We start from the raw sequence: 17,368 nt of genomic DNA, 5'->3' as shown, positions 1-17,368 counted from the left end.
GTATGTAATAAACCAAACCCTGACATTGCATCTTATGTCGTTGCATTTCCATATAGTTATATTAAACCTTTTTCACTTAAACTCTTCAGTGATGATTCTTTCAGCAACCTGACCTAACTACTCCTTTTGCAACAAGCTCTACTGGCAATACAAAGCCGGCATTTAAAGGCAGAAGAAGACACCACCCCCCAAGCACACTGTGCGAGGCTGGAAGGGGCCGCAATGACGGGAAAGCACGAAGCAGTGGCAGACTCCTGCCGCATGTGCGATATGAGCCCAGAACGGGCTGACGCTGGCTTAACTTTGTGTACAAAAGAGGGAAAGGCCGTGCGTCAGGCCAAGACCTGGTTGTGGGAGGCCTTGGTGGGCTTCTCAGGGCGGGAGGAGCTCAGAGAGCACCAGGCCCGCGGGGAAGGTGTTCAGCCGGTGTCAGGCACGGATTGCCTCGCTCGGCACCGCTCTGGTGGGCTGAGGGTGCCGCTGGCGATCGTGCCTGTTCCTCCTCAGCCAGGAGGTGCCAGCGCTTCAGGGGAGAGAGACCAAGGGGAGGAGGGGAAGTGCAGGCAGGAGGAGCGGCGGGGTTATGCCAGGCGGACCCCGCTCTCTAAGCCCTGCCGCCCTGCCTGCCCGGTGGGGCAGTGAGAGTTCACCAGGGTAACGGGCCGGGGGCCGTGCTGGCAGACAGCTGCCCTGCATGCCAGGGGCGCGCCAGGGCTCGCTCTCTTCCGCCCGCCAAAAATGTTAGGCCGGGCCCAGGGCCACGGAGAGAGCCTCCTCCCCGGTCCGGCCCGCCGCAACGGCAGGGGGCGCACTCGCCCACCCTCGGCCGCCGTCCCACGCGGCGTCCTTCCCCGCTGACCCCACTGCCCAACCCTTTCCTCCTCGCGCCGGGCAGGAGAGGCTCTATTGGCCCAGCGGCTGCCGGCCCCGCCTTTTTCGCGGTCACGTGGCCTACGAGCCCGGCCATAGGGAGGCGTGGCTCCGTTCCGCAGCCGGAAGTGGCGGTGGGGTGTGGACGCCGTTGTCGCCGGTGCCGGCCTGTGCGCGGCCCCCTCGCTCCGTCCCTCCCCCCACCCCCCGCCTTCTTCCTGCCATGCACCCGCGGCGCCCCGAGGGCTTCGACGGCCTGGGCTACCGCGGGGGCGGCCGGGAGGAGCCGGGCCCCGGCGCCAGGCCCTTTGGCAGCGCTTCGGAGCTGGGCCACTGGGTGACCAGCCCGCCCGACATCCCCGGCAGCCGCAACCTGTACTGGGGGGAGAAGACGCCGCCGTACGGGGCGGGGACACCCCTGGGGGCCGCCGGCTTCAACGAGGAGCCCAACTTCGGGGCGGGCGGCCCCGGCGCCGGTAAGGGAGGGCCCGGCCTGGCCCGGCCCGGCGGGGGAGCCGGCTTCTCGCCGTTCCGCCTGTCCCTCGCTTGTCTCCCGCCACGCTCTCCCCGGGCGGCGCCGCGGCGGCCGGTTAGCGGGGACCCGCCGAGGCGGGCGAGGGCGCGCAGGTGGCGGCCGTGGGCTGTGCCGCGGCCTGGCCGCGCCCGTGCCAGCGCCGCTCGGGTCTGCCGGCGCTGATCGCCACCGCGCCGGGCCCGGAGGGGCGTTGCAGCCGCGGGCTGCCGATGCCGAAACGCCAGGAAAAAAGTTCGATAGAAGACAGAGAACCTGCGCCACCACCTGTTGCGCTCCAGCACCCGCTTCACTGTGTAGCACCACATAGTTACACGCAAATACGATTGAGAGTGCCAGAAGGCACCCTGCAGCTTCTAGTTAAGCAGCGTGTGGTCAGCTCCCCATTGCCCACGTAAGCCATACCCTGCAGAAATACTCAGTCTTCTGTAAGGGCAGGAAGTACCTTTGGATCTTAACAGTATGTTTTGTTACTTAGTGTTGATGTCTCAGACTTTGTGTCTTTTGGCAGCTTTATTGTTATGTTGACAAGGGGTGTGGTATGAGCTGCTGAATTAACTCCACCCCGCCCCCACCCTGCTTGCAGGATGGTGAAGGAGCCATGGAACTGGTAGAATTCGAGAAAGCAAGCGTGCTCAAATCTTTTCCAGTGATTGCTGGGAAACTGGGCAGAAACCCGCAGAAGCACAGTATTATTTTATGTCTGTGAACCAGAGGTGAATTAAGAGAAACTTGATAACTAGACTACTGAACATTGCCACTAATTAAAAAGAATGTTCTGGAGCAGTTTGTATACACTTAAGTAGCAAAGCTTTTTGAAAGACTAAAGTATTTAAAATTTAGTTGTATTAATGGATGAGTCTTCTTTTTTTCCAGCCTGTAGTGCAGTGTTTTTTTCAGGTCTTACAATGAGTGCAACCCTTAGCTGGACTTCCATCTGTGCAAGCACAACTTAAATATGCAAGCAGACACTTGAAGACTGCTGCCTTTTTTTGTTGGGGGTTTTTGTTGGTTTTTTTTTGTCTTACCTACTCATGGAGGGTATATTGATCCTGAATTTTGGAAAACTGACAAGGAGTTGCTCTATTACTGAGCACTAAGTCCAGGCTCTCCAAGTGGAGAGAGTCATACTCCTCTTAGGAGGGCTGCCATGTGTGTGTAGAGCTCCACTGAAGTTACTGGCATTAACCATGCTTACAGCCTGCTTGCACCCTGTGGATTGTAGGGCTGAGCGTTATTTTTCAGTTGCCTTTACAGTTCTGATAATCTTCTTAAAATCTCTTCTGATGCTTCCCAATGTGTAAGTGTCTGTCTGGTAGCAGACAACAGAGAACTGAACCCATTACTGTGGTTGCGATTTTAACAGTTCTCTAGTAAATAGATTTTTGCAAAGGAGTGGAGGTAAACAGCTGACTTAAATGTTACATCATCAGTGGTTTTGTGTGTTATTTGTCCCAAAGTTTGTCTCTTATTACTGGTGTTGTTTTTAAAAATAATTTCACCTCAGATATCTAAATGTATGTTTCAGAGTTATTGCAAACTGTTATGCATGCTAACTTTTTCAGTGGTTGGTTTTAGATTTTTTTAGATCTTAAGATATACTCTGTTTTACTGTTCACTTTGTCTCTTTTGTTGTCCCTATAGCTGTTTGAGACAAAAATAATTTTATTTATAGAAGTATGTACAGAATCAAATGCAGTCCAAAGTGCAAATATTCTTGGGGGAATTATTTTTTATATCCTTTCTTGCAGGTTTGCCATAAACGTTCTGGTTTAGTGCTTGTGATTTTCTGAAGTACAATATAAAATTAAGCTTTTCAGATTGTCTTCGTGTCATTTTCTTCCGCTTTGTGATTATCGCTGCTGTATAATCTGTTTCCATTCTTTTTCAGAACAGTTGAACAGATTTGCAGGCTTTGGTATTGGCCTCGCAAGGTAAGAGTTGTATAATAATTTTCAGTGACAATGAAGTAGTAAAGCTGTAGTTGTTTTATGATGCCTGTGTTGTGCCAGGGGAGGTTTAGATTGGATATTGGGGAAAAATCCTTCACCAGAAGAGCTGACAGGCACAGGTTGCTCAGGAAAGTAGTTAAGTCACTATCCCTGGAAGTATGTTTAGACATTGCATTTAGGGACGTGGTTTAGTGGTGGACATGCAAGTGCTAGGTTAACATTTAGGCTCAATGGTCTTTAAGGTCTTTCCTATGATTCTTTGCGCACTTTTGTGTTGTGTTTTTATGCTAGTAGACTTACACAGCTGACATACCTTTAGAAACTGTCTACCTGAAATCCATGTAGGTTTCTATTATCTTTAACTGAAATGTTTCTCAAAATTACTTAATGGGCAGTGAATATAAGAAACACTTTTTTGTTACATTATGCCCAGGATATATCCATCCTATCAGAGCAGTCTGAAAATAACACCAGAAAACTGATCGCGTTTGCTGCTTTCAGTGTTTTTAGGTAATGTGAATGTTTCCTAAGAATGTGAAAATGTCTTCAAATACATTATCAAAGTATCCTGAAACAGTGATGTTGACTTAGCCAAGTGGTCCAATAACCATTTTAGTCTTTATTATGGTGACATTGATTATTGGTAGTATTTCTGGGAAAGTGGTAGATTTTAACATGTTTAACCATATTTTCAGAGCTTAAATTGTCAAGTGTAAGGATCATGATAAGCTTAGGATTTTTTGGTGGGATGCCTACTCAGTCACACTCACCTGGTCAGGTTTTTCTCAGTCACTGCACTGATGCAACTTGGGAAATAGTGGGAGGTGGGGTTTTTTTGTCTTGAAAGCTTTAGGACTAAAAAACATTTTACTGTTTGTTGACCTGAATGTGATACTTGTCAGAGAAAAATGCAGTTCTCTTCAGTACATGAGTACTTGTGTCACCCAGTTAGACCAACATGGCAAGCTGTATCAGTTGAGGTTCTTACAGTGTATTTCTACTTAAAGAGGAGGGGCTTTTACTTGACCTGCAGCCTGTCCTGCTCCTTACACCATTGTTATCACCCTTGATGCCCATCAGAATCTCTTTTAACCAGTTTGACTCACTAAAAACAGAAGACCAAGTCAATTGAAGAGCTGGATTATTTTTGCCTTTTCAGTTAGGTTGATTTACCTGGGAGCTGACTGACTGTGAAAGCCAGCAGATGCCAGCTAACTGGATTAGAGAGGGAAGGGATAAAGAAGAACTAGGAATGACCATTTTGGGGAGTTAATGAACATTCTGATCTCCTTCAGGAGCAGAGAGATGTTAGCACGGCTCAGTCTTCCTTTTGAACTATATGCTTTGATTTAGTTATCAAAGTTTTCCACATCCTGAAGCACCATGGTCACTAAGACTAAAATGTGTGGTTTTGGGAAAGTGAGCTGATGAACATTGTATCACTGCTGAGAGAAATTCTCTCTGCTTCTGGATTTGTACCAGATTGAGTCAGAAATCTTGTAGGAAATGCTCAAAAGAAAAGGTTAGGTTTTGTGCGGTTAGTTGAGTTGGCTACCCGGACGGCTTAATAGACAGTAGCTGGAATACAGGGGTCGTTTCACCTCTCTTGGTAGTGGCAAACTACTAATTAGTTAGTTATGAACCTGCAGGCTCAGTACTTTTCTCTGCCAGTCAGTACTTAATTATCCAGAGTAAAATCCCCGGAAGAGACATACCCCAGATGATCCTGTACATTGGTGGTCAAAGCTGTTACTTGGGATGCTTAGACAAAGCCTGGAGGTTTTGCTTTTCTAATCCGTATCTCAGGTTTGAACTGAGTACAGGTAAGTACACTGATCACTCAGGCACTTTGGAGATGAAGTTTCTCTGCGTGATTGTGACCAGGAATCCCACTTTAGAACTGAGAGAACTTTCCTGTGAAGGTTTGGTTGAAATAGCATTTCTGGGGGTGGAGGGAGTGTTGGTTTGGGGCAGTAGCATTCTCTGGTGAAAAAAAAATGTCAGCTGTTAGCACCGATCCTCTGGTCCCGCTAAGGCTTCATCTTGATTGATAGTGTGCTACACAGAATTAACATAAACCTGGAAACAAATAATTTCATAGTTCTGGCTCTGGCCTGTTTTGTTCCCTCATATTTTATGGAGGGAAGTTTTAAGAAATTTGGTATGTTGTTTCGCCTATAAAAATACATACATGCGATATATATGTAAGTGGGCTTTCTTGTAGTGAATGTATGTGTCAGGTTTTTTATTACTTTTTCTTTTATAGTATTGGCAGGCTATCGGGTAGCCATCCAAAATGCCTCGTTAATTCACTAGATAATGTATAGGTTTTTCAAATTCTGATCTAAGTTGTTAGAGAAAAGTAACAAGCCTTTTCTAATAAATTTGTGGGGGCTTCCCATGCTTTAAATACACTTTTCTTTTAAAGCCTATTTACAGAAAATGTGTTGGCCCATCCTTGCATTGTTCTACGTCGTCAGTGTCAGGTATGTCTTTTATATTACCTCTTCTAGTCAGAGCTCCTGTATACTGTGATGTTTCTGTGTTTTCATACTCTGTAGAGTATAAGAAAGCTTCACAGTTCCTAGGGAGACACTGCTACATTAACGTGTTTTCATTTGTATCATACACATTTTCCATTCCAAAATTTTAACTTACCTTGAACATTCTTACTCATTTTCGTTTGGGCAGTGGAAAATGAATTACAACAAGGGAGTGTCTTCAGAGCAACTTCCAGATCCTCATTTACAAGCAGGATGCTTTGTTTCCAATATTTTCTGGTATAACCTTGCTTTACCGTTCACATTTTCAACATACAAATACTTAAAAGTTGTGCCTGTTTCCCGAAATGTCAGTGACCACTTACTCATATTTTGGTCACTTTAGCTGACCTTTACAGAAATAAAATCCTTATTTCGGAAGTACTTTTTCCTTTAGAGTTCTAACATCTGCAAGCGTGTTTATAAAACTGCCATTATTTATATTTTTAACAGGTTAACTATCATGCTCGGAATTATCATCTCACTCCATTTACTATTGTGAATATTATGTACAGCATCAATAAGACACAGGTCAGTATTTGGTGTCAGGCTGTATCTGAGCAGTGGAGACGATAGCGCATATGTGCCTTGACATCTTTAACTCTTTATGTAATTGGTGGTTAAGAACATGGCCATTGTAAGGGTTTGCTGTTTTTATAGTTGCAGAAATTTTTCAGGAAGGTAATGATAAATATTTTTTTTTAAAGTAGTATTTAGTGGGGAAGACTTGCATATGTTGGAAAACAGAAAGTCCCTGAAACTATTTTTTTTTTAATTAGGATTCTAAAAAATAACTAATCCTTATATGGATAAAGAGATTATCCAAATGACTACTTACAAAGACAGTATTGTGTGAATTTTCCGTTTGCATGGGAATAGCAGTCCTGAAACTCAGATCAGAAGACAGTAAAAAAAAGATTTTCTGGATTTCTTATGGATATGCTTTAACATCTCAAGTTGTCCATAGAAAATGGTGTTAAGTTTATAGTACAGTGTTGACAGTGAGAGAGATGCCTGCAAAATTGTTGACAACTGCTTGGAATTATTGAAGAACAAAAAATTTTTTTCAGAGTTGAAGTTATTTTTCCCCTGAATTTGGTGACAGTGAAGTTCAGTAGTAGAATTGTAGCCCTTTGTGGTCTGAAATTGCTGAAATTTTATAAAAATTAGTGAGATTAAAAGAGTTTTGATTTTTATGTTGCCTAAATCAGAATATGTTCTGTATTTCAAAACACAGGGTCCAAGAGCTCTCTGGAAAGGAATGGGCAGCACTTTCATTGTTCAGGGCATATCCCTGGGAACAGAAGGCATTATCAGTGAATTCACACCTTTGCCAAGGTACCACAGCGTTTTTTTTACTGCTTCTAACAGTCAGACACTGAATAAGTGCTTTCAGCACAGCACTTGTAATTAGTCAATAGTGAGAGACTTTTCTGGGAGCTTTGTGTGTTTGGTATGTCTGCCTGCTGCTCTGAGTGTAGAAATAATGCAGCAAATTGGCTTTCAGTATAATCATACTGTAATAAAACAATTCATAAATTTCTTTTTGTATTTTGGTTTGTAAGTCCAAAGTAAGAAGTCCTAGTTTCATTAATCTAAATACAGAAAACTTATACAGCTAATGAGCCAGCACTGACATCCTGCTGAACATTTCACTGTCTTTGGTAGGTGAGAGAACAGAATGGCCTGCATTAGTAAATGAGAAGACATGGTAAATAAGAGTCTATGTGGCTGTCAGCTTTGTCTTCTGTCCTCCTTTACCAACAACTACATGTACTTTGTTCAGTATTCTCATAATGAAGCAATTAAAACTAAAAATGAGTGACTTCATTTAAAGAGATATTCACCATTCTACTTCACTATGCCTATCTTTTATTTTGATTTGTGACTCTGACTACTTCTTATGCTGAACTTTTACGCCAGGATTGTGGTAAAACATTGTGATGTCTTTCTGCTTTGAGATACAAGTCTGATTAAGAATTTTTGTCTGGAGACTTTTTATCAGTGTTTTATTTTATAATGGTCCAGATCTAACAGTAAGGGCTGACAACTGTAATAATATATATTGTTAGTTTTGTTACAGGTGTTTTAAGAGTAAGTGGGTTGTGTGAGAAAGTTTATTATGTAAAGTAACTAAAACTTACAGTGAAATGCAAGAAGACTGAGATTCAAAAGTTATGAAAAGATAGCAGACAGTTGCAGGGTGCACACTGAAGCACCAGTGAAACAATAAAAATTTAGCTTGGAAAATATATTAGGGAGGCAGTCACGTAGTTGGATTTAAGGCTTGCTATGTTTGAATGGACCAGTGGTTTGATGTTAATATTAGTTTCAGAAGAGACAAGTGCCTGGTTTTAATGTGTGGACAGACTACGTACTTGAGGGACATGGAAACTGACCTAGTTTTGAAGATAAGAAATGTAGGCAGGCTGAAACAAGCTACTATTATGACGCATGTGTGCATACTAATAAAAGTAAGTCTTTGCAGGTTCAGGCATTTGTCAAAACGATTAGCAAAAGCATTTCATGCTTACATTGTGTTGAGCGCGTATTTAAGCTTTTTGGTCTGCTGTCTGTCATACGTAACTGAAATTCCCAGGCATACACTTTCCTCCAGGTGCGACTTGTTCTTGTTTTTAAATACTCCTCTAGGAGATGCTTAAGCTCATGAGATGTGATACACTGCTTGTATTTTCATAGTTCTGATTTCTGTCCAGTGTGAGCAAGGAGATTTTTCTTGTGGGCCAGTTGTTCAGTAGCTGGAAAAGTAAGCTAGTGCTGCTGCCAAAAGAAGCAATCCTTTCTGCTGGTACCTGCTCATTCCTTCCTCAGTGATACCTTCATCCTTGTTCCAGTGCAGTATGTGAGCAGTCACAAAGCAAACTAGACTGGGGAAGTGATCTGACTGAAATGGTTGTCTTGTATGTGCACCACCCCTTGCAGTTTTCTACTGGGTGCTCTCCCTTTTTAATGGTAGCATGCACACAGGGAGCTGAAAGTTACTGCTCATAGCAGCAGTGCCAGCAAATCTGATTTAAAAGCTTATTTAACTACTTTATCAAGCTCCAAAGGACGCAAGGAAGTGAGATGTCAATTCCAGTTCTGTATCATAATACCATAAAAGAATCCCTGTGTTTTAAGAGAGGAGCCCATAAATGCGTGTTAACAGCTTTGTTAACAGGCAAGTTGGTGTGGTTCTTAAACTCATTCCGTAATTGTTCTTCCACTTCAGCAATAGTTATAGCTAGTGGATTGACTGTTTAGGCTTTCATGCATTAGTTTGGCTGCCTTCATTTTCCACATCTTTGTAGTATTACGGCTCAGTGGATGTGATGCAAGTGTCTGAAGTACATAATAGTAAATGATCTTCCCTTCCTCTTTAGTAGCTGACATGTATTTAGGAAAGTGATAGCTACTAGTAACACACAATTCTTTAGAGTTTCCTTTCTTGGATTAGAGTTGTAACTACAGGCAGTGGGTGAGTGTGATTCCTGGACAAGAATTGAAGCTGAACACTTTATAGCTTGTTATTAAAAATGCATAATTTAGTGTGTCAAACATTTCAGACAAATATCTTTACCTCATAGCTACAGTATTTACCAAACGTATGCCAAACGTATACATTTGGCATTTGAATGTTACGTTGAGCTAGGTGGGATTAAGTTTTCTGTCAAATGGAATGTAGTTTAACGTGTACGGTCCATATTTGACGTGTGTAAATAGAAAATACTACTTTAAGGGGATTTTATTGAAGTCACCTTTGTGTTAAACACACAGGCTTTCTTTTGTTGTACCAGAATATGCCAAAAGACTTGAGCTAAGTCTGTACAGAATTACTACACAGCTTCTAGTCTGACATACTGTACTTGGTTTGGTGTTGTCTAACTGTGTCAGAATGTGATTTAGGATTTCATGAATGAAACAACTGGGTGAGCATAACCTCAAAGAACAGAAAATGCATGATCAAACTAAAATAATCTAATACTCTGTGAAAATGGCTTTAAGAGTTGGTATGTAAGGATGCAAAATACATGCAAAACACTAAAGCCACTAGTTACAGTGAGAGCTACAGACACCTTTTTAATAATTTGAAAGGTTTTTTTGCTAGAATATCTAACAGGCCCAAATAACTTGTAAAAGTTAAGCATAATTTATGAAATGTGTTGCGGATGTCTTTCAATATGGGAAATCCTACAACATAAACTGATAGTAGAACACCAATATGAAAACTGCATGTTGACACCCATGGAAGAAATGCTTGAGAATAACGTGTTCTTATGTATATTAAGGTAAATACTTTTCTTTTTAGGGAGCTTTCACATAAATGGAACCTCAGGCAGATAGGTGGACACCTCCTACTCAAAGGGTAAGTATAACATGTTTTATTACCTTACATCTTATTTTCTAAACACTAACTACTAAATGTATATTAGCTTCATCTGCAGCTGTGGTTACTCGACAAGTTGCTAATAGTAATTTTCAAATTTATTTTTTTTTTAAGAATCTTGATTATATAAATCACTTTCACAGATTATTTTATTAGATCCATATGTTTGTATGGAACCTGAGTGATTTAAAAGATTAGATTCTTTTGGTAATTACATTATTATATTTGGGAGACCTGAATAAGTCTGGTCACATAGAAATGGAATTTAACATAACTTTAGACTGAAATTTATCTCAACTCGTGCATTTTAATAATTGAAGTTACAGTTGTTAATTTTCTCTCAGGCTTGACTTGGTAGATAACTTTATCAACTTTCAGGTGCATATTTGGCTAGAATTATAGTATTGTCATTACCTTAATTCTTATCTTTTTCATTTCCACAGTTTAACACATGTGGTAGCAATGCCTTTTTATTCTGCGAGCCTGATTGAAACTGTACAGGTAACTTTGCATATATTTGCAACATTTTGAAACATACTATTAGTCTCTTTATAGACTAGATTATGTGGAGAGCTGAGGCAGGCTTTGGATTCAGGTTTATGTTGGGATGGTTGTGTTTGTTTTGCTTGAGGCTGTATGACTTACTAATGGAGATAAAAATCATTTATCATGATGGGCATATTAGTTGTACTATCTTAAGTCTAAGTCTAGAATTAGAACATTTAATACAGATAGTTGGAATATATTGTCTATGATATAAGGGCAAGTTACATCTAGTTCTAGCAGACAAACGGTAAAGAAGTTTTTCCTCATGTGAAAGATTTTTGCTCTGCAAGTTGTTGCAGTGACCCTTTCCCTATAACTATAAAGCTTTTCTAGGAAATCAGCTTTGTTTTGTTAAAAGAGTGAACTCTACTATTTCAGGACTCCTTTCATTCAGTTAGGTTTTTGCTTTTAAATTTTCATTTAGCTTTTCCTTAACCATATCAATAAATATCTGGACCGGTCACTTAGGATACTGCTTAACTTGTTCTGTAACTGCACAGAGTAACCCATAGTATTGCAGACTGCCTTTCAGTGAGTTGTTGTATCTCTTTCTCCAGAAAGAGACAGGATTTAGCTATGCAGCAGTGGTCCAGGGTAATTCTTCCAGCGATCACTGTATAATGAATTGCTCGTAATTAACACGATGGTATCTTTGTGCAGCTAATGGAACACACTGTAAAGTGATCTTTCATGTGGAGGGTGGTGCAGGATAGTCACTGTCATGTCATTACAGTCATCAAAACAGTAATTTTCATTCATAGCATAGGCAAGTTGTAAGTATGGTCAAAACTGATTTAGATACAGCTGTTCAAACCTACAGTTCAGCTGCTGGTGTATGTCTACAAAATGGCGCTTTTTCTATGGAGAAGAGGCAGACAAGACTTCTACAGTTCTTAGTTTCAACGTGAACTTTAGAGGCTGGTACTCTTAAAGGACAGGATTCTGCTCTGTGCAGAGAATCCAAATTTAAAGGAGCCAGAAGGTACTAGGAAGAGGCTGTTCTGTCTGATCTGGCCACATTATGAGTTAACAGGACAGGTGAGATTAAGTGTGTATGCATGGAGGCATGCTGATAGAATCCCAGTAACAAACTCACATTCTCTAAAGTTACTCTGTATGTAAGAAGCCCTATTTCTCTCTCCTGTTGAATTATTTTGAAAGTAGTTTTCCATAAATCCAGCCTGAGTGGATCTGTGAGTCTGTGGAAACCTTGGGAAGGTTGAAGTGGCCTCATGCTGGGAAGGTGACCTAGGAAACTTTTCTATGTCCTGGGAAGCATCTTTACCCTGAGCATGCCATAATCCTGCAACTAGAAACAAGTAGAACACTGTTCATGTTTCTTGGTTCATAGCAGGCTACAGAATAAAATGCTATATTCAGGTATCTTACTGCTTATATTGTTGTCTGAAAGGATGTTATCTATGTTGTTGGACATGAGGAACATAATTAACAATAAATGATAAAAGAGAGCATGACTTAGAGCCTGTCTTCTGTTTGCAAAATAAGTAATAAAGTTTCTTTGCTAGAAAGCAGCTTAATAGGAAAACAATCAAAAAGACAAAACGGCATCTCCCCCAAACCTTTGGACAGGTGATCTATAAGGCATTGCTTATGAAAATAATTCCACTGAGATCTGAGGGCTTTAGGCTTAGTAGATTCAGCTGTGTGCAGGTATTTTACTAAACAGGTGTATATGTGCTGTATAAAATACATTCTTCAGTTCCTGGAAACATCATGAGCTTTCTTACTAGACACACAACGGAGGTAAATGACAGAATTTGTGAAGATTTTATTTGTACTGTGTTAATCAGTGCAGGGTGGCAACTTAGCATACGAGGTTTACATTAAGCTGCAAGAGGACAATGACCAATAATGAACTATAAAAGTTATAAATTTTTAAAAGTTATAAAGATAGTGGGATTTGTAACTAACAGTTTTATATTAACTTTGATTGTCTTAATTCTGATAAATATTACTGTTCAACAGTATTAGTTTTACACAGTTCTCCAAGTAAATATATTTCATCAAAATAACTGTAAATAGTAGAAATTTTTAGCTGTCACATTACTGGTTTTGTCTTTAATGTTCCAAACCACATGGTGGCGTGTTTGACAAAAGCAAGCACGGTTTTGAAGTGCAGTGACTAGTAATGATCTGGGGGAAAAGACGGTTCAGTGGGGGTTATGATGCTTACCTTACTTGTACTTAAAGTCTATAACCACATTATATTCTGAAGTGTTTGAATTAGTTTCTCTTCTGCGCAGACTGACCATGAAGGCTTTGTAGGCTGTTAGTCTTTCCCCAGAGTACTGGGGAATGGTTTTGTGGTTTATCCTGGCATGAGGTCAGCAGACAGCCAACATGAACTTAGAGACTTGTGCATTGAAAAGAACTCCCAAGTCCTGAATTTTGGATGTAACAGTAATGATAAAACACTGAGTTTGTATAAGCATTGGAAGGGGAAGTAGTATCTTTAGCTTAAACGTGTGGTCATAGGTGGAGTATAATGGAGTAAATGATTACTAAGTGAATTCTTTATTTTCACTAATGAACAAAGTAATTATCTTATTTCTAAAGAGGCAGCATGGGTAAATAGTGCTATTTTAGATGGAATTCATGGAATGGAAATGTTCAGAGGTGACTTAAACTGATACTAAAAATGATCTTTCAACTCCGCTTCAATTATTGAAATCTTTATTATGCAAATTTAAGTTCAAAGGTGAGAGTTATAGTCCTTAAGGAAAAGGACTTTTAAATTAGATAAATAGTTAAGCATTTTGCTCCAGAAGTGGGCGTTTTCAGTACATGACTGTTTTGCAGACTGATACTTCACAGCCATAGGCTGAGAATTTACTTTCTTTGGTAGCAACACAAATAACTGGAATGTAGATTAAACAAAGACTCTTCAAGATGGGCTCATTTTTTAGAAGGAGTTTACTTGAATGCTATCAAGAGTGTTAGAGCAAAGAATTTGTATCAGTATAGCCATGCAGATACAATAGCATGCAAATGTTTAACTCTCTTACAAAGTTCAGTAGCGATGAAGTGTGGAAGTGGATGTCAGCATGGTTATGAAACGGGCAGCACAAGCGTAACTATTCCTTTGTGCTTGTAGAGCGAAATAATTCGAGATAACCCTGGCATCCTGGACTGTGTGAAAGAAGGCATCGGCAGAGTGGTAGGCATGGGAGTACCCCACAGCAAGCGTCTCCTTCCTCTGATGGTCTTGACTCTTCCAACTGCTCTACATGGAGTTCTTCACTATGTCATCAGTTCCATCGTCCAGAAGCTTGTTTTGTTTGTTCTAAGAAAGGATGATTCCCACAACCTTCCAGCTGAGAGCTCTACTTCTGTGCAGAGCATGCTGGATGCATATTTTCCAGAACTTATTGCTAGCTTTGCTGCTAGCCTTTGTGCTGATGTCATGCTTTACCCACTGGAGACAGTTTTACACCGCCTTCATATTCAGGGGACACGCACAATAATTGACAATACAGACCTTGGCTATGAAGTGCTTCCGATCAATACTCAGTATGAGGGAATGAGAGACTGCATAAATACTATAAAACGAGAAGAAGGGATGCTAGGGTTTTATAAAGGATTTGGAGCTGTTATAGTGCAGTATACTTTGCATGTGGCAGTTTTACAGCTTACCAAAATCATTTACTCAACACTGCTTCAAAATGTTTCCTAATCTGTTCAGCTGTGGATTTAGCACAGTGAACATGATTGACCTACTAACCTAATTATTGTTTAAAATGGCTTAGGAAAATGAAGTTCTAAGAATCCGCACTGGATTCTCCTTACGCTGTAAAAGAACTTCTTTTAAAAATGGGGATATAGATTCCTAAGTGTAATTAATAAAAAGTACTGTTTAAATTTAAAATTACAGGCACAAATTGAGTATTTACTGTGCAGTCATACAGAAGAGAGTTGGATTTCAGATGTGGTTGGAGTGAGGATTTACCTTTCCTCTGACTTAAAGAACGGGTATGAATTCTTAGTATCTGCTTTGTGAACATCACATATGATATTTAATTTGGACTGGTAGCCAGTTGAAAGGAATTTTCATGAGCTGTAAGAACGTGCAAGTGGGAGACTGATAGGTTTACTGGTCTTTTCAAATCGTTTTGAAATTCGCAGTTAATGAAGCTGTGAGCAAAATAGAAACTGTAAAAGTAACTGAAATAGACATAAATGTCGTAGTTTACAGGTAACACAGATTTCTTTGCTGCAGTGTAGCAGAAGATGACAAAGAGGAATCTTTTGCTTTGTACAAAATAAAAAGTTTGGGGAATGCAAATTTGGCTGTCTTGCAGTTTGTTTGCAAGGCTTACAGTAATTAAAGTGTGAATAAAGCAATTAGAAACTGATGTGTGCATGTGTAAGTGCCATTTTTAGCCATCTTTCTACTCATAACTTCAGGGTTTAATTTTATTCTGCTACTTTGTGTAAGAGTAGAATAATCTTACAATGTGTGTAGTATCAGTGTTCAAAGTGTATAGAAAGCATAAAAAAAAAGACTGTTTCTAGAGTTTCTCTTGTTAGATGAGAGATATGTACACAGCTATCTACTTACTGTTTAGTACTGATGTCCTTCACTTAAAGTCTGCTGAATTAGATATTTTGTGGAGCACAGTAAAGTCTGTTTATATGCAAGTAAACTACTGAAATGTACCATCTTTTTCCTCTTCTCCTAGTAAATCAAGACTTTCAGTCTGAAAGTGAGTTCCGATCATTCTGAACAACTTAGTCCTCCTTTGTTTGATCACTAAATATGAAAGTTGGCAGGGGTGGGGGGGGGCAGGCGGGCAGGGAGTGGGTGGTCGTGATATTTAGCAAATGAAACAAGCATGTGGAGAATCACTTTTAAATTATATGAGAGGCTACTGCCTTCTTCACATTTCCATGTCACAAGTCTATCTTTGAATACTGTAAATTGATGTGCATTTCAATCATTAATCATTGTATAGTAGTTAGAGCTTATGGAAACTAGTCACGGCAAAATAATGAAAAGGTGTTGCAATTCATAAGTTCTGACTCCAAATCATTTGCAGGTCTACTTTGCTATTAATCTAACTCATGTATTTTAAATGCTGTTGTGTTTAAATGGAAAGTATAGTGAACCTGGGAAATGATCTTATTTTGAAATACTGTTAATTGCAAATTCAGTGTATAGAATGAAAGCAATGAAATAAAATGAGAATTCACTGTAAATATTTCAAAGTAATTCACTGAAGAGGCATGTGAAGGAATCTCAATTTGTGTGTTATATTTTATCGTGTAGACTTCAGAATGGCTTTTTCAAGTTTCCCATCTCTCCTAATTGCAAGAACATGTTGAATTAAACTACATGCAAGCACTTGAGTGAGCTATTCTATTCCTGCTTTATATTTTTAAAGTTCCTATGAGTATGAAGAAAGCCATATCAGAGAACCATCCAGATTGGAAAGGGTCTTGGCAGGTTGTTTAGTCCAAATTCCTGCTCTAAGCAGGGGCAGCATTGACTTCAGACCAGATTGTGCAGGCCTTTGTCCAGTGAAGTTCTGAATTCCAACTTTTAATACATAAAATCAGCCTTTTCAAAGGTATTCAATTCAGCTGAAGCCAACTATTCCATCACAGCTGCCTTGAAGCAGTAACTAAGTCCATGCTGGAAACCAACACTTGCAGATGTATCAGTTTTTCTAGGAATAAAATTTTACAGAAGGCATTTTGTCATAGAAATGGAGGACATGCCTGCAAGAGGGAACATAGTGTGTTCTCAGAATTGCACTAGATAATGTGCTAGAGTATTAACTTACGTCAAACTCTCTTGTTTTGGTGGCTGAGAGTTTTACAGTTCTAGTCTATGCCAGAGTCTCAGATCTGTAACTTCAAGCAGGGTGAGAAAGAATGCTGTCAACGCACAGCAACTGTTCTGCAGTGGAAAAGCCATTTGCTTTGGGCTGTTCTTTTTTTGGCCCTCTTCCCATCAGTTAGAATGAACATGTTTTGATTCTTCAGGTATACTTGCTTTACCTTCCAAGTAATACACTCTGGTTTGTTGCTATTTTTGTCCATGCAAAAATGTAAATGAAAGTGCGGTGAAAAAAATCTTTTTTGAACCTTCTTAATTATAAGTACTGTTAATCTATCTATGTTTTTCATTTGGATCATAATTCTAGCTACCCAATTTTTAGCTCAAATGAGAGATCAATAGGTGGCTTTAGCAAGACGCCCCACTGAAAACTACGAAACACTGAATTGCTGTAGAAGAGTTTCTAATTTTCTGGAATATGAAAAAATCTTATGCACCCTGTTCTTCCTGGTACAACTTTAATTATGTATTAGTACATCATTTTTCTGACACATTTTTCATTGGTGAGAGCCGATTTCAAGAAGATAAATGTTACTGAAGACAGACAGATTCAGTGTAACGTAGCCATCTGGTGAAGAATTACTTGGCTTTTTACCCACGCCTCTTAAAAGGAAACCCTTGATGTACAGCAACTGGCAACAGACCGGGCAGGAAACTTTGAGATCTAGGCCTGCTGGAAAC

General features: G+C 40.3%; 1 protein-coding gene across 1 annotated transcript; it reads left to right on the top strand.

The window, feature by feature from the left end:
• The first annotated feature begins 988 nt into the window (after positions 1-988).
• Positions 989-16,194, top strand: SLC25A46 (solute carrier family 25 member 46). Its single transcript, XM_055791108.1, has 8 exons — positions 989-1,346; positions 3,294-3,336; positions 5,783-5,840; positions 6,348-6,425; positions 7,132-7,232; positions 10,204-10,260; positions 10,725-10,782; positions 13,943-16,194. Exons 1-8 carry the CDS (start codon positions 1,094-1,096, stop codon positions 14,519-14,521), a joined length of 1,227 nt encoding a protein of 408 aa, XP_055647083.1. The 5' UTR covers positions 989-1,093; the 3' UTR covers positions 14,522-16,194.
• The last annotated feature ends 1,174 nt before the right edge of the window (positions 16,195-17,368 follow it).

Source organism: Falco peregrinus, chromosome Z (genome assembly GCF_023634155.1).
Source record: "Falco peregrinus isolate bFalPer1 chromosome Z, bFalPer1.pri, whole genome shotgun sequence".
Classification (NCBI taxonomy): domain Eukaryota; kingdom Metazoa; phylum Chordata; class Aves; order Falconiformes; family Falconidae; genus Falco; species Falco peregrinus.
This window is presented reverse-complemented; position numbering and strand designations above follow the sequence as displayed.